At 32.6% G+C, this 24,136-nt stretch overlaps 1 protein-coding gene across 2 annotated transcripts in view; it reads left to right on the top strand.

Annotated features, from left to right (window-relative positions):
- Positions 1 to 24,136, top strand: part of LOC143256321 (agrin-like) — a 355,513-nt gene that overhangs the window by 294,757 nt on the left and 36,620 nt on the right. For both annotated transcript variants that reach the window (XM_076513398.1, XM_076513397.1), the window contains exon 10: positions 1,002 to 1,220. In XM_076513398.1, coding sequence (XP_076369513.1) covers positions 1,002 to 1,220 — 219 coding nt within the window. The remainder of the gene's footprint in view (positions 1 to 1,001; positions 1,221 to 24,136) is intronic.

The raw sequence follows: 24,136 nt of genomic DNA, 5'->3' as shown, positions 1-24,136 counted from the left end.
CACACGATGATGTTGTAACATGTTGATGAATATAGACCACACGATGATGTTGTAACATGTTAATGAATATAGACCACACGATGATGTTGTAACATGTTGATGAATATAGGCCATACGATGATGTTGTAAAATGTTCACGAACGTGGCTGATCATATTGTAACGTGTTCGTCAATGTAGATCAAGTCATCATGGTGTAATATGTTGAGTAGTATAGGTACATTTGCTTAATTGTAGAAGATGACCTTGCAGTTAATTGAAGAGTATTTATCGAAATATCCTGACTGAAAAGAAATGTTCAAATACTTTAACTATAATACAATATAACTTTACTTATGGGACGACCTGATATAATATAATATAGCATAAGGTGAATGAATCACCGATTACCGTTATTGAAGAACAAGGCAAATGGAAAGAAAACTATTCTTACGTTTTCCTTCACCTTTACATTTGCCACGAGAAGTCAACTGGTTGGTGGATAGAGAAAAGATTTACAAAAACTCTATGTTGTTGTTTCATGTTTTCTTCAATTTCATTTGTGGATATATTATGTTCATTGTTTTTTCTTAACATAACTAATCTTCGAAGGCGTAAGTTAGCCGAACTTGACGAGACAGTATTGGCATTATGGTTGAAAACGTTGCTTAGAGTTAGGGTACCTATCTAATATTTATAAACAGAAGTAATTAATTATCTGTACGAACGGAGAGACAGACTCATATTTGGTTTGTCATCTTCTATATAAAATGTAGCATTTCATATTTAATTTTAAAATGAACTTAGTGAATTAACTTGTCGTAAGACTGTGTATGGCAAGTATAATGATTAGTGTATTATTATTGTAATACACGTTTCTAATTCTTAAACAGCTCTAAACGGCTGTGTTAAGAATATAACATTTAAAAATGTGATATGCCTGACACTAATGTCTAACGCTAAATACAGTTAGTTACAATAATGATATGACAGCTGCTGTTGTAATTATGTTTTTCTTTTCAAGACCTGTGTCAGAACGTCCACTGTAAGAACGGGGCTAGATGCGAGAATGGTCAGTGTGTCTGTCCTTCAGAATGTCCAGATATATACAAACCTGTTTGTGCTAATGACGGAACCAGCTATCCCAACGAGTGCGAGATGAGACGGGCTGCGTGTCAACAGACTCAAGAACTTCGAGCATTGTTCTATGGCGAGTGTGATGACGTAGGTGGATCGGGTACAGGTGAGTCAGGCTTAACGTCTTTACTCTTTACGTTACTAACAGATTACAAGATGGTAAGACGTTGTGAGTATGCCATGTGTACTTCTTGAGAGAAGTTTTATAGACTTGTGGTTTGAAGCTAGCTCGTTGACAGCTTTTACCTCCTGTGTTATTACTAACCAATGTCAACAACCTTAACATTAGAAATATAAGACTAACCTAGTTCTCATTAGTACAAGAAGAGACAGAGATGCCACCACCCTAAAGATCTGTGATTGAATACCTTAAGGAACTAAAGTGTGTCAAAGTCAGTAAAGGTCAGTTTGAAGACGGCCTAAAAGAGAAAACGTAAAAGATAAGAGTGAAAGTAGACCTAAAAAAGCAAGACCAGAACAACTAGAGTACGACGTATAATAGAGTGGACACAATAACAAAGAACTAAAGTTAATATTGGGTTGTCTGTCGACATGGTAACCACAAGTTAACAAGTTATACAAAATAAAAAGAAAGGTCAGATATCACAACCAACAAAACTTATATGGTTAACTGACATATCATATCAATGTGTATATTTTTATTCTATGGATTATTTCCACGAAAAATTAAGACATTTCGGAAAAATTTCAACAAATACTTTCTCCAGTGTATTTTTAATCAACTGTCCTTTGATGCATTTCGAACACGTAATAGGTAATTCTACTATGAAGATATATAGCTTATGTTTAAACAATCACAATTTTCTTGGATCGCGTTATAACTCATTTACTGTAAAGATAATTATCTTGTCTCAGTCTAAACTTTCTATGTAGTCTTAGATCTCGTAATAACTGATTTATTGTAAAAATACTTATCCTGTCTCAGACTAAACTTTCTATGTAGTCCTTGGATCGCGTTATAACTCATTTACTGTAAAGAAAATTATCTAGTCTCAGTCTAAACTTTCTATATAGTCCTTGAAACACGTTATAACTGATTTATTGTAAATATACTTATCTTGTTTCAGTCTAAACTTTCTATGTAGTCCTTGGATCGCGTTATAACTGATTTACTGTAAAGATACTTATCTTGTCTCAGTCTAAACTTTCTATGTAGTCCTTGAATCGCGTTATAACTGATTTATTGTAAAGATACTTATCTTGTCTCAGTCTAAACTTTCTATGTAGTCCTTGGATCGCGTTATAACTCATTTACTGTAAAGATACTTATCTTGTCTCAGTCTAAACTTTCTATGTAGTCCTTGGATCGCGTTATAACTCATTTACTGTAAAGATACTTATCTCGACTCAGTCTAAACACTCTATGTAGTCCTTGGATCGCGTTATAACTGATTTACTGTAAAGAAAATTATCTTGTCTCAGTCTAAACTTTCTATATAGTCCTTGAAACACGTTATAACTTATTTATCGTAAACATACTTATCTTGTCTCAGTCTAAACTTTCTATGTAGTCCTTGGATCGCGTTATAACTGATTTATTTTAAGATACTTATCTTGTCTCAGTCTAAACTTTCTATGTAGTCCTTGGATCGCGTTATAACTGATTTACTGTAAAAAACTTATCTTGTTTCAGTCTAAACTTTCTATGTAGTCCTTCGATCGCGTCATAACTGATTTACTATCAAGAAAATTATCTTGTCTCAGTCTAAACTTTCTATGTAGTCCTTGGATCGCGTTATAACTGATTTATTGTAAAAATACTTATCTTGTCTCAGTCTAAACTTTCTATGTAGTCCTTAAAACACGTTATAACTGATTTACTGTAAAGATACTTATCTTGTCACAGTCTAAACTTTCTATGTAGTCCTTGGATCGCGTTATAACTCATTTACTGTAAAGAAAATTATCATGTCTCAGTCTAAACTTTCTATGTAGTCCTTGGATCGCGTTATAACTGATTTATAGTAAAAATACTTATCTTGTCTCAGTCTAAACTTTCTATATAGTCCTTGAAACACGTTATAACTTATTTATCGTAAAGATACTTATTTTGTCTCAGTCTAAACTTTCTATATAGTCCTTGGATCGCGTTATAACTGATTTACTGTAAAGATACTTATCTTGTCTCAGTCTAAACTTTCTATGTAGTCCTTGGATCGCGTTATAACTGATTTACTGTAAAGATATTTATCTTGTTTCAGTCTAAACACTCTATGTAGTCCTTGGATCGCGTTATAACTGATTTACTGTAAAGAAAATTATCTTGTCTCAGTCTAAACTTTCTATGTAGTCCTTGGATCGCGTTATAACTGATTTACTGTAAAGAAACTTATCTTGTCTCAGTCTAAACTTTCTATGTAGTCTTTGGATAACGTTATAACTGATTTACTGTAAAGATACTTATCTTGTCTCAGTCTAAACTTTCTATGTAGTCCTTGAAACACGTTATAACTGATTTATTGTAAAGATACTTATCTTGTCTCAGTCTAAACTTTCTATGTAGTCCTTGGATCGCGTTATAACTGATTTACTGTAAAGATACTTATCTTGTCTCAGTCTAAACTTTCTATGTAGTCCTTGGATCGCGTTATAACTGATTTACTGTAAAGATACTTATCTTGTCTCAGTCTAAACTTTCTATGTAGTCCTTGGATCGCGTTATAACTGATTTACTGTAAAGATATTTATCTTGTTTCAGTCTAAACTTTCTATGTAGTCCTTGGATCGCGTTATAACTGATTTACTGTAAAGAAAATTATCTTGTCTCAGTCTAAACTTTCTATGTAGTCCTTGGATCGCGTTATAACTGATTTACTGTAAAGAAATTTATCTTCTCTCAGTCTAAACTTTCTATGTAGTCTTTGGATCACGTTATAACTGATTTACTGTAAAGATACTTATCTTGTCTCAGTCTAAACTTTCTATGTAGTCCTTGGATCGCGTTATAACTGATTTATTGTAAAAATACTTATCTTGTCTCAGTCTAAACTTTCTATGTAGTCCTTGAAACACGTTATGACTGATTTACTGAAAAGATACTTATCTTGTCTCAGTCTAAACACTCTATGTAGTCCTTGGATCGCGTTATAACTGATTTATTTTAAGATACTTATTTGTCTCAGTCTGAACTTTCTATATAGTCCTTGGATCGCGTTATAACTGATTTCTTGTAAAGATACTTATCTTGACGCAGTTTAAACTTTCTATGTAGTCCTTGGATCGCGTTATAACTGATTTATTGTAAAAATACTTATCTTGTCTCAGTCTAAACTTTCTATGTAGTCCTTGAAACACGTTATAACTGATTTACTGTAAAGATACTTATCTTGTCTCAGTCTAAACTTTCTATGTAGTCCTTGGATCGCGTTATAACTGATTTATTTTAAGATACTTATCTTGTCTCAGTCTAAACTTTCTATGTAGTCCTTGGATCGCGTTATAACTGATTTACTGTAAAGATATTTATCTTGTTTCAGTCTAAACTTTCTATGTAGTCCTTGGATCGCGTTATAACTGATTTACTGTAAAGAAATTTATCTTGTCTCAGTCTAAACTTTCTATGTAGTCCTTGGATCGCGTTATAACTTATTTACTGTAAAGAAAATTATCTTGTCTAAGTCTAAACACTATGTAGGCCTTGGATCGCGTTATAACTGATTTACTGTAAAGAAAATTATCTTGTCTAAGTCTAAACTTTATATGTTGTCCTTGGTATCGCGTTATAACTGATTTATTTTAAGATATTTATCTTGTCTCAGTCTAAACTTTCTATATAGTCCTTGGATCGCGTTATAACTGATTTTTGTAAAGATACTTATCTTGTCTCAGTCTGAACTTTCTATGTAGTCCTTGAAACACGTTTTAACTGATTTATTGTAAAGATACTTATCTTGTCTCAGTCTAAACTTTCTATGTAGTCCTTGAATCGCGTTATAACTCATTTACTGTAAAGATACTTATCTTGTCTCAGTCTAAACACTCTATGTAGTCCTTGGATCGCGTTATAACTGATTTACTGTAAAGAAAATTATCTTGTCTCAGTCTAAACTTTCTATATAGTCCTTGAAACACGTTATAACTTATTTATCGTAAACATACTTATCTTGTCTCAGTCTAAACTTTCTATGTAGTCCTTGGATCGCGTTATAACTGATTTATTGTAAAGATACTTATCTTGTCTCAGTCTAAACTTTCTATGTAGTCCTTGGATCGCGTTATAACTGATTTACTGTAAAGATACTTATCTTGTCTCAGTCTAAACTTTCTATGTAGTCCTTGGATCGCGTTATAACTGATTTACTGTAAAGAAAATTATCTTGTCTCAGTCTAAACTTTCTATGTAGTCCTTGGATCGCGTTATAACTGATTTACTGTAAAGATACTTATCTTGTCTCAGTCTAAACTTTCTATGTAGTCCTTGGATCGCGTTATAACTGATTTACTGTAAAGATACTTATCTTGTCTCAGTCTAAACTTTCTATGTAGTCCTTGGATCGCGTTATAACTGATTTATTGTAAAAATACTTATCTTGTCTCAGTCTAAACTTTCTATGTAGTCCTTGAAACACGTTATAACTGATTTACTGTAAAGATACTTATCTTGTCTCAGTCTAAACTTTCTATGTAGTCCTTGGATCGCGTTATAACTGATTTATTTTAAGATACTTATCTTGTCTCAGTCTAAACTTTCTATGTATTCCTTGGATCGCGTTATAACTGATTTACTGTAAAGATATTTATCTTGTTTTAGTCTAAACACTCTATGTAGTCCTTGGATCGCGTTATAACTGATTTACTGTAAAGAAATTTATCTTCTCTCAGTCTAAACTTTCTATGTAGTCCTTGGATCGCGTTATAACTCATTTACTGTAAAGATACTTATCTTGACTCAGTCTAAACTTTCTATGTAGTCCTTGGATCGCGTTATAACTGATTTATTGTAAAAATACTTATCTTGTCTCAGTCTAAACTTTCTATGTAGTCCTTGAAACACGTTATAACTGATTTACTGTAAAGATACTTATCTTGTCTCAGTCTAAACTTTCTATGTAGTCCTTGGATCGCGTTATAACTGATTTACTGTAAAGATACTTATCTTGTCTCAGTCTAAACTTTCTATGTAGTCCTTGGAACACGTTATAACTGATTTAATTTAAAGGTACTTATCTTGTCTCAGTCTAAACTTTCTATGTAGTCCTTGGATCGCGTTATAACTTATTTACTGTAAAGATACTTATCTTGTCTCAGTCTAAACTTTCTATGTAGTCCTTGAAACACGTTATAACTGATTTATTGTAAAGATACTTATCTTGTCTCAGTCTAAACTTTCTATGTAGTCCTTGGATCGCGTTATAACTGATTTACTGTAAAGATACTTATCTTGTCTCAGTCTAAACTTTCTATGTAGTCCTTGGATCGCGTTATAACTGATTTACTGTAAAGATACTTATCTTGTCTCAGTCTAAACTTTCTATGTAGTCTTTGGATCACGTTATAACTGATTCACTGTAAAGATACTTATCTTGTCTCAGTCTAAACTTTCTATGTAGTCCTTGGATCGCGTTATAACTGATTTACTGTAAAGATACTTATCTTGTCTCAGTCTAAACTTTCTATGTAGTCCTTGGATCGCGTTATAACTGATTTACTGTAAAGATACTTATCTTGTCTCAGTCTAAACTTTCTATGTAGTCCTTGGATCGCGTTATAACTGGTTTATTGTAAAAATACTTATCTTGTCTCAGTCTAAACTTTCTATGTAGTCCTTGGATCGCATTATAAATGATTTACTGTAAAGATACTTATCTTGTCTCACTCTAAACTTTGTATGTTTGTCCTTGGATCGCGTTATAACTGATTTATTGTAAAAATACTTATTTTGTCTCAGTCTAAACTTTCTATGTAGTCCTTGAAACACGTTATAACTGATTTACTGTAAAGATACTTATCTTGTCTCAGTCTAAACTTTCTATATAGTCCTTGGATCGCGTTATAACTGATTTATTTTAAGATACTTATCTTGTCTCAGTCTAAACTTTCTATATAGTCCTTGGATCGCGTTATAACTGATTTACTGTAAAGATACTTATCTTGTCTCAGTCTAAACTTTCTATGTATTCCTTGGATCGCGTTATAACTGATTTACTGTAAAGATATTTATCTTGTTTTAGTCTAGTCTAAACACTCTATGTAGTCCTTGGATCGCGTTATAACTGATTTACTGTAAAGAAAATTATCTTGTCTCAGTCTAAACTTTCTATGTTGTCCTTGGATCGCGTTATAACTGATTTACTGTAAAGAAATTTATCTTGTCTCAGTCTAAACTTTCTATGTAGTCCTTGGATCACGTTATAACTGATTTACTGTAAAGATACTTATCTTGTCTCAGTCTAAACTTTCTATGTAGTCCTTGAAACACGTTATAACTGATTTATTGTAAAGATACTTATCTTGTCTCAGTCTAAACTTTCTATGTAGTCCTTGGATCGCGTTATAACTGATTTACTGTAAAGATACTTATCTTGTCTCAGTCTAAACTTTCTATGTAGTCCTTGGATCGCGTTATAACTGATTTACTGTAAAGATACTTATCTTGTCTCAGTCTAAACTTTCTATGTAGTCCTTGGATCGCGTTATAACTGATTTACTGTAAAGATACTTATCTTGTCTCAGTCTAAACTTTCTATGTAGTCCTTGGATCGCGTTATAACTTATTTACTGTAAAGATATTTATCTTGTCTCAGTCTAAACACTCTATGTAGTCCTTGGATCGCGTTATAACTGATTTACTGTAAAGAAAATTATCTTGTCTCAGTCTAAACTTTCTATGTAGTCCTTGGATCGCGTTATAACTGATTTACTGTAAAGAAATTTATCTTGTCTCAGTCTAAACTTTCTATGTAGTCCTTGGATCGCGTTATAACTGATTTACTGTAAAGATACTTATCTTGTCTCAGTCTAAACTTTCTATGTAGTCCTTGGATCGCGTTATAACTGATTTATTGTAAAAATACTTATCTTGTCTCAGTCTAAACTTTCTATGTAGTCCTTGAAACACGTTATAACTGATTTACTGTAAAGATACTTATCTTGTCTCAGTCTAAACTTTCTATGTAGTCCTTGGATCGCGTTATAACTGATTTACTGTAAAGAAAATTATCTTGTCTCAGTCTAAACTTTCTATGTAGTCCTTGAAACACGTTATAACTTATTTATCTGTAAAGATACTTATCTTGTCTCAGTCTAAACTTTCTATGTAGTCCTTGGATCGCGTTATAACTGATTTATTGTAAAGATACTTATCTTGTCTCAGTCTAAACTTTCTATGTAGTCCTTGGATCGCGTTATAACTGATTTACTGTAAAGATACTTATCTTGTCTCAGTCTAAACTTTCTATGTAGTCCTTGGATCGCGTTATAACTGATTTACTGTAAAGAAAATTATCTTGTCTCAGTCTAAACTTTCTATGTAGTCCTTGGATCGCGTTATAACTGATTTACTGTAAAGATATTTATCTTGTCTCAGTCTAAACACTCTATGTAGTCCTTGGATCGCGTTATAACTGATTTATTGTAAAAATACTTATCTTGTCTCAGTCTAAACTTTCTATGTAGTCCTTGAAACACGTTATAACTGATTTACTGTAAAGATACTTATCTTGTCTCAGTCTAAACTTTCTATGTAGTCCTTGGATCGCGTTATAACTGATTTACTGTAAAGATACTTATCTTGTCTCAGTTTAAACTTTCTCTGTTGTCCTTGGATCGCGTTATAACTGATTTACTGTAAAGATATTTATCTTGTTTCAGTCTAAACTTTCTATGTAGTCCTTGGATCGCGTTATAACTGATTTACTGTAAAGATACTTATCTTGTCTCAGTCTAAACTTTCTATGTAGTCCTTGGAACGCGTTATAACTGATTTACTTTAAAGATACTTATCTTGTCTCAGTCTAAACTTTCTATGTAGTCCTTGGATCGCGTTATAACTGATTTACTGTAAAGAAAATTATCTTGTCTCAGTCTAAACTTTCTATGTAGTCCTTGGATCGCGTTATAACTGATTTACTGTAAAGAAACTTATCTTGTCTCAGTCTAAACTTTCTATGTAGTCCTTGGATCGCGTTATAACTGATTTACTGTAAAGATACTTATCTTGTCTCAGTCTAAACTTTCTATGTAGTCCTTGGATCGCGTTATAACTGATTTATTGTAAAGATACTTATCTTGTCTCAGTCTAAACTTTCTATGTAGTCCTTGGATCGCGTTATAACTGATTTACTGTAAAGATACTTATCTTGGATCTCAGTCTAAACTTTCTATGTAGTCCTTGGATCGCGTTATAACTGATTTACTGTAAAGATACTTATCTTGTCTCAGTCTAAACTTTCTATGTAGTCCTTGGATCGCGTTATAACTGATTTACTGTAAAGATACTTATCTTGTCTCAGTCTAAACTTTCTATGTAGTCCTTGGATCGCGTTATAACTGATTTACTGTAAAGATACTTATCTTGTCTCAGTCTAAACTTTCTATGTAGTCCTTGGATCGCGTTATAACTGATTTATTGTAAAGATACTTATCTTGTCTCAGTCTAAACTTTCTATGTAGTCCTTGGATCGCGTTATAACTGATTTATTGTAAAGATACTTATCTTGTCTCAGTCTAAAGTTTCTATGTAGTCCTTGAAACACGTTATAACTTATTTATTATAAAGATACATATCTTGTCTCAGTCTAAACTTTCTATGTTGTCCTTGGATCACGTTATATCTGATTTACTGTAAATATACTTATCTTGTCTCAGTCTAAATTTTCTATGTAGTGCTTGAAACACGTTATAACTGTCTTACTGCAAAGATATTTATTTTGTCTCAGTCTAAATACTTTCTATCTAAACTTTCTCTGTAGTCCTTGGATCGCGTTATAACTGATTTACTGTAAAGATACTTATCTTGTCTCAGTCTAAACTTTCTATGTAGTCCTTGGATCGCGTTATAACTGATTTACTGTAAAGATACTTATCTTGTCTCAGTCTAAACTTTCTATGTAGTCCTTGGATCGCGTTATAACTGATTTACTGTATTTACTGTAAAGATATCGCGTTATCTTTACTGTCTCAGTCTAAACTTTCTATGTAGTCCTTGGATCGCGTTATAACTGATTTACTGTAAAGATACTTATCTTGTCTCAGTCTAAACTTTCTATGTAGTCCTTGGATCGCGTTATAACTGATTTACTGTAAAGATACTTATCTTGTCTCAGTCTAAACTTTCTATGTAGTCCTTGGATCGCGTTATAACTGATTTACTGTAAAGATACTTATCTTGTCTCAGTCTAAACTTTCTATGTAGTCCTTGGATCGCATTATAACTGATTTACTGTAAAGATACTTATCTTGTCTCAGTCTAAACTTTCTATGTAGTCCTTGGATCGCGTTATAACTGATTTACTGTAAAGATATTTATTTTGTCTCTGTCTAAACTTTCTATATAGCTCTTGGATCGCGTTATAACTGATTTACTGTAAAGATACTTATCTTGTCTCAGTCTAAACTTTCTATGTAGTCCTTGGATCGCGTTATAACTGATTTACTGTAAAGATACTTATCTTGTCTCAGTCTAAACTTTCTATGTAGTCCTTGGATCGCGTTATAACTGATTTACTGTAAAGATACTTATCTTGTCTCAGTCTAAACTTTCTCTGTAGTCCTTGGATCGCGTTATAACTGATTTACTGTAAAGATACTTATCTTGTCTCAGTCTAAACTTTCTATGTAGTCCTTGGAACACGTTATAACTGATTTAATTTAAAGGTACTTTTCTTGTCTCAATCTAAACTTTCTATGTAGTCCTTGGATCGCGTTATAACTGATTTACTGTAAAGATACTTATCTTGTCTCAGTCTAAACTTTCTATGTAGTCCTTGGATCGCGTTATAACTGATTTACTGTAAAGAAAATTATCTTGTCTCAGTCTAAACTTTCTATGTAGTCCTTGGATCGCGTTATAACTGATTTACTGTAAAGATACTTATCTTGTCTCAGTCTAAACTTTCTATGTAGTCCTTGGATCGCGTTATAACTGATTTACTGTAAAGATACTTATCTTGTCTCAGTCTAAACTTTCTATGTAGTCCTTGGATCGCGTTATAACTGATTTACTGTAAAGATACTTATCTTGTCTCAGTCTAAACTTTCTATGTAGTCCTTGGATCGCGTTATAACTGATTTACTGTAAAGATATCTTGTCTTCTATTTCTTGTCCTCAGTCTAAACTTTCTATGTAGTCCTTGGATCGCGTTATAACTGATTTACTGTAAAGATACTTATCTTGTCTCAGTCTAAACTTTCTATGTAGTCCTTGGATCGCGTTATAACTGATTTACTGTAAAGAAAATTATCTTGTCTCAGTCTAAACTTTCTATGTAGTCCTTGGATCGCGTTATAACTGATTTACTGTAAAGATACTTATCTTGTCTCAGTCTAAACTTTCTATGTAGTCCTTGGATCGCGTTATAACTGATTTATTGTAAAGGTACTTGTCTTGTCTCAGTCTAAACTTTCTATGTAGTCCTTGAATCGCGTTATAACTTATTTACTGTAAAGATACTTATCTTGTCTCAGTCTAAACTTTCTGTGTATCCTTGGATCGCATTATAACTGATTTACTGTGAAGATACTTATCTTGTTTCAGTTTAAACTTTCTATGTTGTCCTTGGATCGCGTTATAACTGATTTACTGTAAAGATACTTATCTTGTCTCAGTCTAAACTTTCTATGTAGTCCTTGGATCACGTTATAACTGATTTACTGTAAAGATACTTATCTTGTCTCAGTCTAAACTTTCTATGTAGTCCTTGGATCGCGTTATAACTGATTTACTGTAAAGATACTTATCTTGTCTCAGTCTAAACTTTCTATGTAGTCCTTGGATCGCGTTATAACTGATTTACTGTAAAGATACTTATCTTGTCTCAGTCTAAACTTTCTATGTAGTCCTTGGATCGCGTTATAACTGATTTACTGTAAAGATACTTATCTTGTCTCAGTCTAAACTTTCTAAGTAGTCCTTGGATCGCGTTATAACTGATTTACTGTAAAGATACTTATCTTGTCTCACTCTAAACTTTCTAAGTAGTCCTTGGATCGCGTTATAACTGATTTACTGTAAAGATACTTATCTTGTCTCAGTCTAAACTTTCTATGTAGTCCTTGGATCGCGTTATAACTGATTTACTGTAAAGATACTTATCTTGTCTCAGTCTAAACTTTCTATGTAGTCCTTGGATCGCGTTATAACTGATTTACTGTAAAGATACTTATCTTGTCTCAGTCTAAACTTTCTATGTAGTCCTTGGATCGCGTTATAACTGATTTACTGTAAAGATACTTATCTTGTCTCAGTCTAAACTTTCTATGTAGTCCTTGGATCGCGTTATAACTGATTTACTGTAAAGATACTTATCTTGTCTCAGTCTAAACTTTCTATGTAGTCCTTGGATCGCGTTATAACTGATTTACTGTAAAGATACTTATCTTGTCTCAGTCTAAACTTTCTATGTAGTCCTTGGATCGCGTTATAACTGATTTACTGTAAAGATACTTATCTTGTCTCAGTCTAAACTTTCTATGTAGTCCTTGGATCGCGTTATAACTGATTTACTGTAAAGATACTTATCTTGTCTCAGTCTAAACTTTCTATGTAGTCCTTGGATCGCGTTATAACTGATTTACTGTAAAGATACTTATCTTGTCTCAGTCTAAACTTTCTAAGTAGTCCTTGGATCGCGTTATAACTGATTTACTGTAAAGATACTTATCTTGTCTCAGTCTAAACTTTCTATGTAGTCCTTGGATCGCGTTATAACTGATTTACTGTAAAGATACTTATCTTGTCTCAGTCTAAACTTTCTATGTAGTCCTTGGATCGCGTTATAACTGATTTACTGTAAAGATACTTATCTTGTCTCAGTCTAAACTTTCTATGTAGTCCTTGGATCGCGTTATAACTGATTTATTGTAAAGATACTTATCTTGTCTCAGTCTAAACTTTCTATGTAGTCCTTGGATCGCGTTATAACTGATTTATTGTAAAGATACTTATCTTGTCTCAGTCTAAACTTTCTATGTAGTCCTTGGAACACGTTATAACTGATTTAATTTAAAGGTACTTTTCTTGTCTCAATCTAAACTTTCTATGTAGTCCTTGGATCGCGTTATAACTGATTTACTGTAAAGATACTTATCTTGTCTCAGTCTAAACTCTCTATGTAGTCCTTGAATTGCGTTATAACTGATTTACTGTAAAGATACTTATCTTGTCTCAGTCTAAACTTTCTATGTAGTCCTTGGATCGCGTTATAACTGATTTACTGTAAAGATACTTATCTTGTCTCAGTCTAAACTTTCTATGTAGTCCTTGGATCGCGTTATAACTGATTTACTGTAAAGATACTTATCTTGTCTCAGTCTAAACTTTCTATGTAGTCCTTGGATCGCGTTATAACTGATTTACTGTAAAGATACTTATCTTGTCTCACTCTAAACTTTCTATGTAGTCCTTGGATCGCGTTATAACTGATTTACTGTAAAGATACTTATCTTGTCTCACTCTAAACTTTCTAAGTAGTCCTTGGATCGCGTTATAACTGATTTACTGTAAAGATACTTATCTTGTCTCACTCTAAACTTTCTATGTAGTCCTTGGATCGCGTTATAACTGATTTACTGTAAAGATACTTATCTTGTCTCAGTCTAAACTTTCTATGTAGTCCTTGGATCACGTTATAACTGATTTACTGTAAAGATACTTATCTTGTCTCAGTCTAAACTTTCTATGTAGTCCTTGGATCGCGTTATAACTGATTTACTGTAAAGATACTTATCTTGTCTCAGTCTAAACTTTCTATGTAGTCCTTGGATCGCGTTATAACTGATTTACTGTAAAGATACTTATCTTGTCTCAGTCTAAACTTTCTATGTAGTCCTTGGATCGCGTTATAACTGATTTACTGTGAAGATACTTATCTTGTTTCAGTTTAAACTTTCTCTGTTGTCCTTGGATCGCGTTATAACAGATTTACTGTAAAGATACTTATCTTGTCTCAGTCTAAACTTTCTATGTAGTCCTTGGAAACACGTTATAACTGATTTATTTTAAAGATACTTATCTTGTCTCAGTCTAAACTTTCTATGTAGTCCTTGGATCGCGTTATAACTGATTTACTGTAAAGATACTTATCTTGTCTCAGTCTAAACTTTCTATGTAGTCCTTGAAACACGTTATAACTGATTTACTGTAAAGATACTTATCTTGTCTCAGTCTAAACTTTCTATGTAGTCCTTGAAACACGTTATAACTGATTTACTGTAAAGATACTTATCTTGTCACAGTCTAAACTTTCTATGTAGTCCTTGGATCGCGTTATAACTGATTTACTGTAAAGATACTTATCTTGTCTCAGTCTAAACTTTCTACGTAGTCCTTGGATCGCGTTATAACTGATTTACTGTAAAGATACTTATCTTGTCTCAGTCTAAACTTTCTATGTAGTCCTTGGATCGCGTTATAACTGATTTACTGTAAAGATACTTATCTTGTCTCAGTCTAAACTTTCTATGTAGTCCTTGGATCGCGTTATAACTGATTTACTGTAAAGATACTTATCTTGTCTCAGTCTAAACTTTCTATGTAGTCCTTGATTTACTGTAAAGATACTTATCGTTATAACTGATTTACTGTAAAGATACTTATCTTGTCTCAGTCTAAACTTTCTATGTAGTCCTTGGATCGCGTTATAACTGATTTACTGTAAAGATACTTATCTTGTCTCAGTCTAAACTTTCTATGTAGTCCTTGGATCGCGTTATAACTGATTTACTGTAAAGATACTTATCTTGTCTCAGTCTAAACTTTCTATGTAGTCCTTGGATCGCGTTATAACTGATTTACTGTAAAGATACTTATCTTGTCTCAGTCTAAACTTTCTATGTAGTCCTTGGATCGCGTTATAACTGATTTACTGTAAAGATACTTATCTTGTCTCAGTCTAAACTTTCTATGTAGTCCTTGGATCGCGTTATAACTGATTTACTGTAAAGATACTTATCTTGTCTCAGTCTAAACTTTCTATGTAGTCCTTGGATCGCGTTATAACTGATTTACTGTAAAGATACTTATCTTGTCTCAGTCTAAACTTTCTATGTAGTCCTTGGATCGCGTTATAACTGATTTACTGTAAAGAAACTCATCTTGTCTCAGGCTAAACACTCTATGTAGTCCTTGAATTGCGTTATAACTGATTTACTGTAAAGATGCTTATCTTGTCTCAGTCTAAACTTTCTATGTAGTCCTTGGATCGCGTTATAACTGATTTACTGTAAAGATACTTATCTTGTCTCAGTCTAAACTTTCTATGTAGTCCTTGAAACACGTTATAACTGATTTACTGTAAAGATACTTATCTTGTCTCAGTCTAAACTTTCTATGTAGTCCTTGGATCGCGTTATAACTGATTTACTGTAAAGATACTTATCTTGTCTCAGTCTAAACTTTCTATGTAGTCCTTGGATCGCGTTATAACTGATTTACTGTAAAGATACTTATCTTGTCTCAGTCTAAACTTTCTATGTAGTCCTTGGATCGCGTTATACCTGATTTACTGTAAAGATACTTATCTTGTCTCAGTCTAAACTTTCTATGTAGTCCTTGGATCGCGTTATAACTGATTTACTGTAAAGATACTTATCTTGTCTCAGTCTAAACTTTCTATGTAGTCCTTGGATCGCGTTATAACTGATTTACTGTAAAGATACTTATCTTGTCTCAGTCTAAACTTTCTATGTAGTCCTTGAAACACGTTATAACTGATTTATTGTAAAGATACTTATCTTGTCTCAGTCTAAACTTTCTATGTAGTCCTTGGATCGCGTTATAACTGATTTACTGTAAAGATACTTATCTTGTCTCAGTCTAAACTTTCTATGTAGTCCTTGGATCGCGTTATAACTGATTTACTGTAAAGATACTTATCTTGTCTCAGTCTAAACTTTCTATGTAGTCCTTGGATCGCGTTATAACTGATTTACTGTAAAGATACTTATCTTGTCTCAGTCTAAACTTTCTATGTAGTCCTTGGATCGCGTTATAACTGATTTACTGTAAAGATACTTATCTTGTCTCAGTCTAAACTTTCTATGTAGTCCTTGGATCGCGTTATAACTGATTTACTGTAAAGATACTTATCTTGTCTCAGTCTAAACTTTCTATGTAGTCCTTGGATCGCGTTATAACTGATTTACTGTAAAGATACTTATCTTGTCTCAGTCTAAACTTTCTATGTAGTCCTTGGATCGCGTTATAACTGATTTACTGTAAAGATACTTATCTTGTCTCAGTCTAAACTTTCTATGTAGTCCTTGGATCGCGTTATAACTGATTTACTGTAAAGATACTTATCTTGTCTCAGTCTAAACTTTCTATGTAGTCCTTGGATCGCGTTATAACTGATTTACTGTAAAGATACTTATCTTGTCTCAGTCTAAACTTTCTATGTAGTCCTTGGATCGCGTTATAACTGATTTACTGTAAAGATACTTATCTTGTCTCAGTCTAAACTTTCTATGTAGTCCTTGGATCGCGTTATAACTGATTTACTGTAAAGATACTTATCTTGTCTCAGTCTAAACTTTCTATGTAGTCCTTGGATCGCGTTATAACTGATTTATTGTAAAGATACTTATCTTGATCTTTCTCAGTCTAAACTTTCTATGTAGTACTTGAAACACCTTATAACTCATTTATTATAAAGATACTTATCTTGTCTCTGTTTAATCTTTCTATGTAGTCCTTGGATCGCGTTATAACTGATTTACTGTAAAAATTCTTATCTTGTCTCAGTCTAAACTTTCTATGTAGTCCTTGAAACACGTTATAACTTATTTATTGTAAAGATACTTATCTTGTCTCAGTCTAAACTTTCTATGTAGTCCTTGGATCGCGTTATAACTGATTTACTGTAAAGATACTTATCTTGTCTCAGTCTAAACTTTCTATGTAGTCCTTGGATCGCGTTATAACTGATTTACTGTAAAGTAAGTCTAAACTTTCTATGTAGATCGCGTTATAACTGATTTACTGTAAAGATACTTATCTTGTCTCAGTCTAAACTTTCTATGTAGTCCTTGGATCGCGTTATAACTGATTTACTGTAAAGATACTTATCTTGTCTCAGTCTAAACTTTCTATGTAGTCCTTGGATCGCGTTATAACTGATTTACTGTAAAGATACTTATCTTGTCTCAGTCTAAACTTTCTATGTAGTCCTTGGATCGCGTTATAACTGATTTATTGTAAAGATACTTATCTTGTCTCAGTCTAAACTTTCTATGTAGTCCTTGAAACACGTTATAACTGATTTATTGTAAAGATACTTATCTTGTCTCAGTCTAAACTTTCTATGTAGTCCTTGGATCGCGTTATAACTGATTTACTGTAAAGATACTTATCTTGTCTCAGTCTAAACTTTCTATGTAGTCCTTGGATCGCGTTATAACTGATTTACTGTAAAGATACTTATCTTGTCTCAGTCTAAACTTTCTATGTAGTCCTTGGATCGCGTTATAACTGATTTACTGTAAAGATACTTATCTTGTCTCAGTCTAAACTTTCTATGTAGTCCTTGGATCGCGTTATAACTGATTTACTGTAAAGATACTTATCTTGTCTCAGTCTAAACTTTCTATGTAGTCCTTGGATCGCGTTATAACTGATTTACTGTAAAGATACTTATCTTGTCTCAGTCTAAACTTTCTATGTAGTCCTTGGATCGCGTTATAACTGATTTACTGTAAAGATACTTATCTTGTCTCAGTCTAAACTTTCTATGTAGTCCTTGGATCGCGTTATAACTGATTTACTGTAAAGATACTTATCTTGTCTCAGTCTAAACTTTCTATGTAGTCCTTGGATCGCGTTATAACTGATTTACTGTAAAGATACTTATCTTGTCTCAGTCTAAACTTTCTATGTAGTCCTTGGATCGCGTTATAACTGATTTACTGTAAAGATACTTATCTTGTCTCAGTCTAAACTTTCTATGTAGTCCTTGGATCGCGTTATAACTGATTTACTGTAAAGATACTTATCTTGTCTCAGTCTAAACTTTCTATGTAGTCCTTGAATCGCGTTATAACTGATTTACTGTAAAGATACTTATCTTGTCTCAGTCTAAACTTTCTATGTAGTCCTTGGATCGCGTTATAACTGATTTACTGTAAAGATACTTATCTTGTCTCAGTCTAAACTTTCTATGTAGTCCTTGGATCGCGTTATAACTGATTTACTGTAAAGAAACTTATCTTGTCTCAGTCTAAACTTTCTATGTAGTCCTTGGATCGCGTTATAACTGATTTACTGTAAAGAAAATTATCTTGTCTCAGTCTAAACTTTCTATGTAGTCCTTGGATCGCGTTATAACTGATTTACTGTAAAGATACTTATCTTGTCTCAGTCTAAACTTTCTATGTAGTCCTTGGATCGCGTTATAACTGATTTACTGTAAAGATACTTATCTTGTCTCACTCTAAACTTTCTATGTAGTCCTTGGATCGCGTTATAACTGTTTACTGTAAAGATACTTATCTTGTCTCAGTCTAAACTTTCTATGTAGTCCTTGCATCGCGTTATAACTGATTTACTGTAAAGATACTTATCTTGTCTCAGTCTAAACTTTCTATGTAGTCCTTGGATCTTATAACTGTAGTCCTTGAAACACGTTATAACTGATTTATTGTAAAGATACTTATCTTGTCTCAGTCTAAACTTTCTATGTAGTCCTTGGATCGCGTTATAACTGATTTACTGTAAAGATACTTATCTTGTCTCAGTCTAAACTTTCTATGTAGTCCTTGGATCGCGTTATAACTGATTTACTGTAAAGATACTTATCTTGTCTCAGTCTAAACTTTCTATGTAGTCCTTGAAACACGTTATAACTGATTTACTGTAAAGATACTTATCTTGTCTCAGTCTAAACTTTCTATGTAGTCCTTGGATCGCGTTATAACTGATTTACTGTAAAGATACTTATCTTGTCTCAGTCTAAACACTCTATGTAGTCCTTGGATCGCGTTATAACTGATTTACTGTAAAGATACTTATCTTGTCTCAGTCTAAACTTTCTATGTAGTCCTTGGATCACGTTATAACTGATTTATGTAAAGATACTTATCTTGTTCTCAGTCTAAACTTTCTATGTAGTCCTTGGATCGCGTTATAACTGATTTACTGTAAAGAAACTTATCTTGTCTCAGTCTAAACTTTCTATGTAGTCCTTGGATCGCGTTATAACTGATTTACTGTAAAGATACTTATCTTGTCTCAGTCTAAACTTTCTATGTAGTCCTTGGATCGCGTTATAACTGATTTACTGTAAAGATACTTATCTTGTCTCAGTCTAAACTTTCTAAGTAGTCCTTGGATCGCGTTATAACTGATTTACTGTAAAGATACTTATCTTGTCTCACTCTAAACTTTCTAAGTAGTCCTTGGATCGCGTTATAACTGATTTACTGTAAAGATACTTATCTTGTCTCAGTCTAAACTTTCTATGTAGTCTTTGGATCGCGTTATAACTGATTTACTGTAAAGATACTTATCTTGTCTCAGTCTAAACACTCTATGTAGTCCTTGGATCGCGTTATAACTGATTTACTGTAAAGAAAATTATCTTGTCTCAGTCTAAACTTTCTATGTAGTCCTTGGATCGCGTTATAACTGATTTACTGTAAAGATACTTATCTTGTCTCAGTCTAAACTTTCTATGTAGTCCTTGGATCGCGTTATAACTGATTTACTGTAAAGATACTTATCTTGTCTCAGTCTAAACTTTCTATGTAGTCCTTGGATCGCGTTATAACTGATTTACTGTAAAGATACTTATCTTGTCTCAGTCTAAACTTTCTATGTAGTCCTTGGATCGCGTTATAACTGATTTATTGTAAAGATACTTATCTTGTCTCAGTCTAAACTTTCTATGTAGTCTTTGAAACACGTTATAACTGATTTATTATAAAGATACTTATCTTGTCTCTGTTTACTCTTTCTATGTAGTCCTTGGATCGCGTTATAACTGATTTACTGTAAAGATACTTATCTTGTCTCAACTAAACACTCTATGTAGTCCTTGGATCGCGTTATAACTGATTTACTCTAAAGGTACTTGTCTTGTCTCAGTCTAACTTTTATGTAGTCTTTGGATCGCGTTATGACTTATTTACTATAAAGATACTTATCTTGTCTCACTCTAAACTTTTTAAGTAGTCCTTGAAACACGTTATAACTTATTTATTGTAAAGATACTTATCTTGTCTGAGTCTAAACACTCTATGTAGTCCTTGGATGGCGTTATAACTGATTTACTGTAAAGATACTTATCTTGTCTCAGTCTAAACACTCTATGTAGTCCTTGGATCGCGTTATAACTGATTTACTCTAAAGGTACTTGTCTTGTCTCAGTCTAACCTTTATGTAGTCTTTGGATCGCGTTATGACTTATTTACTGTAAAGATACTTATCTTGTTTCACTCTAAACTTTTTAAGTAGTCCTTGGATCGCGTTATAACTGATTTATTGTAAAGATACTTATCTTGTCTAAGTCTAAACACTCTATGTAGTCCTTGGATCGCGTTATAACTGATTTACTGTAAAGAAAATTATGTTGTCTCAGTCTAAACTTTCTATGTTGTCCTTGGATCGCGTTATAACTGATTTACTCTAAAAATTCTTATCTTGTCTCAGTCTGAACTTTCTATGTTGTCTTTGGATCGCGTTATAACTGATTTACTGTAAAGATACTTATTTTGTGTCAGTCTAAACTTTTCATGTATTCTTTGGATCACGTTATAACTGATTTACTGTAAAGATACTTATCTTGTCTCAGTCTAAACTTTCTGTTTTTTTTGAAACACGTTATAACTGATTTATTGTAAAGATACTTATCTTCTTTTAGTCTAAACATTCTATGTAGTCCTTGTAACACGTTATAACTGATTTACTGTAACGATACTTATCTTGTCTTAGTCTAAACTTTCTATGTAGTTTTTGGATCGCATTATAACTGATTTACTGTAAAGATATTTATCTTGTCTCACTCTAAACTTTCTATGTTTGTCCTTGAATCGCGTTATAACTGGTTTAATGGAAAAATACTTATCTTGTCTCAGTCTAAACACTCTATGTAGTTCTTGGATCGCGGTATAACTGATTTACTGTAAAGGTACGTATATTGTCTCAGTCTGAACTTTCTTTGTACTCCTTGGATCGCGTTATAACTTATTTACTGTAATGAAAATTATCTTGTCTAAGTCTAAACTTTCTATATAGTCCTTGGATCGCGTTTTAACTGACTTATTGTAAAGATACTTATCTTGTCTCAGTCTAAACTTTCTATATAGTGCTTGAAACACGTTATATCTTATTTATTGTAAATATACTTACCTTGTCTCAGTCTAAACTTTCTATGTAGTCCTTGGATCGCGTTATAACTGATTTATTGAAAAGATACTTATCTTGTCTCAGTCTGAACTTTCCATGTTGTCATTGAAACACGTTTTACTGATTTATTGTAAAGATACTTATTTTGTCTCAGTGTAAACTTTCTATGTAGTCCTTGAAACACGTTATAACTTATTTATTGTAAAGATACTTATCTTGTCTCAGTCTAAACTTTCTATGAAGTCCTTGGATCACGTTATATCTGATTTACTGTAAAAATACATATCTTGTTTCAGTCTAAACTTTCTATGTAGTCCTTGAAACACGTTATAACTGTCTTACTGCAAAGATACGTATCTTCTCACAGTCTAAACTTTCTATATAGCCCTTGGATCGCGTTATAACTGATTTACTGTAAAGAAACTTATCTTCTCTCAGTCTAAACACTCTATGTAGTCCTTGGATCGCGTTATAACTGATTTACTGTAAAGATGCTTACCTCGTCTCAGTCTAAACTTTCTATGTACTCCTTGGATTGCGTTATAACTGATTTACTATAAAGAAAATTCTCTTGTCTCAGTGTATACTTTCTATGTACTCCTTGGATCGCGTTATAACTGATTTACTATAAAGAAAATTCTCTTGTCTCAGTGTATACTTTCTATGTAGTCCTTGGATCGCGTTATAACTGATTTACTGTAAAGAAAATTATCTTGTCTCAGTCTAAACTTTCTATGTAGTCCTTGGATCGCGTTATAACTGATTTACTGTAAAAATTCTTATCTTGTCTCAGTCTAAACTTTCCATGTATTCTTTGGATCACGTTATAACTGATTTACTGTAAAGATACTTATCTTGTCGCAGTCTAAGCACTCTATGTAGTCCTTGGATCGCGTTATAACTGATTTACTGTAAAGAAAATTATCTTGTCTCAGTCTAAACTTTCTATGTAGTCCTTGGATCGCGTTATAACTGATTTACTGTAAAGAAAATTATCTTGTCTCAGTCTAAACTTTCTATGTAGTCCTTGGATCGCGTTATAACTGATTTACTGTAAAAATACTTATCTTGTCTCAGTCTAAACTTTCTATGTAGTCCTTGAAACACGTTATAACTGATTTACTGTAAAGATACTTATCTTGTCTTAGTCTAAACTTTCTGTTTTCCTTGAAACACGTTATAACTGATTTATTGTAAAGATACTTATCTTGTCTCAGTCTAAACTTTCTATGAAGTCCTTGGATCACGTTATATCTGATTTACTGTAAAAATACATATCTTGTTTCAGTCTAAACTTTCTATGTAGTCCTTGAAACACGTTATAACTGTCTTACTGCAAAGATACTTATCTTCTCACAGTCTAAACTTTCTATATAGCCCTTGGATCGCGTTATAACTGATTTACTGTAAAGAAACTTATCTTGTTTCAGTCTAAACACTCCATGTAGTCCTTGGATCGCGTTATAACTGATTTACTGCAAAAATGCTTACCTCGTCTCAGTCTAAACTTTCTATGTACTCCTTGGATTGCGTTATAACTGATTTACTATAAAGAAAATTCTCTTGTCTCAGTGTATACTTTCTATGTAGTCCTTGGATCGCGTTATAACTGATTTACTATAAAGAAAATTCTCTTGTCTCAGTGTATATTTTCTATGTAGTCCTTGGATCACGTTATATCTGATTTACTGTAAAAATACATATCTTGTCCCAGTCTAAACTTTCTATGTTGTCCTTGAGACACGTTTTAACTGATTTACTGTAAAGGTACGTATATTGTCTCAGTCTGAACTTTTTTTGTACTCCTTGGATCGCGTTATAACTTATTTACTGTAAAGAAAATTATCTTTTCTCAGTCTAAACTTTATATGTTGTCCTTGGATCGCGTTATAACTGATTTATTTTAAGATTCTTATCTTGTCTCAGTCTAAACTTTCTATATAGTCCTTGGATCGCGTTATAACTGACTTATTGTAAAGATACTTATCTTGTCTCAGTCTAAACTTTCTATGTTGTCGTTGAAACACGTTATAACTTATTTATTGTAAAGATGCTTACCTCGTCTCAGTCTAAACTTTTTATGTACTCCTTGGATCGCATTATAACTGATTTACTGTAAGGATAGTTATCTTGTTTCAGTCTAAATACCCTAAGTAGTCCTTGGATCGCGTTATAACTGATTTACTATAAAGAAAATTCTCTTGTCTCAGTGTATACTTTCTATGTAGTCCTTGGTTCGCGTTATAACTGATTTACTATAAAGAAAATTCTCTTGTCTCAGTGTATACTTTCTATGTAGTCCTTGGATCGCGTTATAACTGATTTACTGTAAATAAAATTATCTTGTCTCAGTCTAAACTTTCTATGTAGTCCTTGGATCGCGTTATAACTGATTTATTGTAAAAATACTTATCTTGTCTCAGGCTAAACTTTCTATGTAGTCCTTGAAACACGTTATAACTGATTTACTGTAAAGATACTTATCTTGTCTCAGTCTAAACTTTCTA

This window comes from Tachypleus tridentatus, chromosome 7 (genome assembly GCF_004210375.1).
Source record: "Tachypleus tridentatus isolate NWPU-2018 chromosome 7, ASM421037v1, whole genome shotgun sequence".
Lineage (NCBI taxonomy): Eukaryota > Metazoa > Arthropoda > Merostomata > Xiphosura > Limulidae > Tachypleus > Tachypleus tridentatus.
This window is presented reverse-complemented; position numbering and strand designations above follow the sequence as displayed.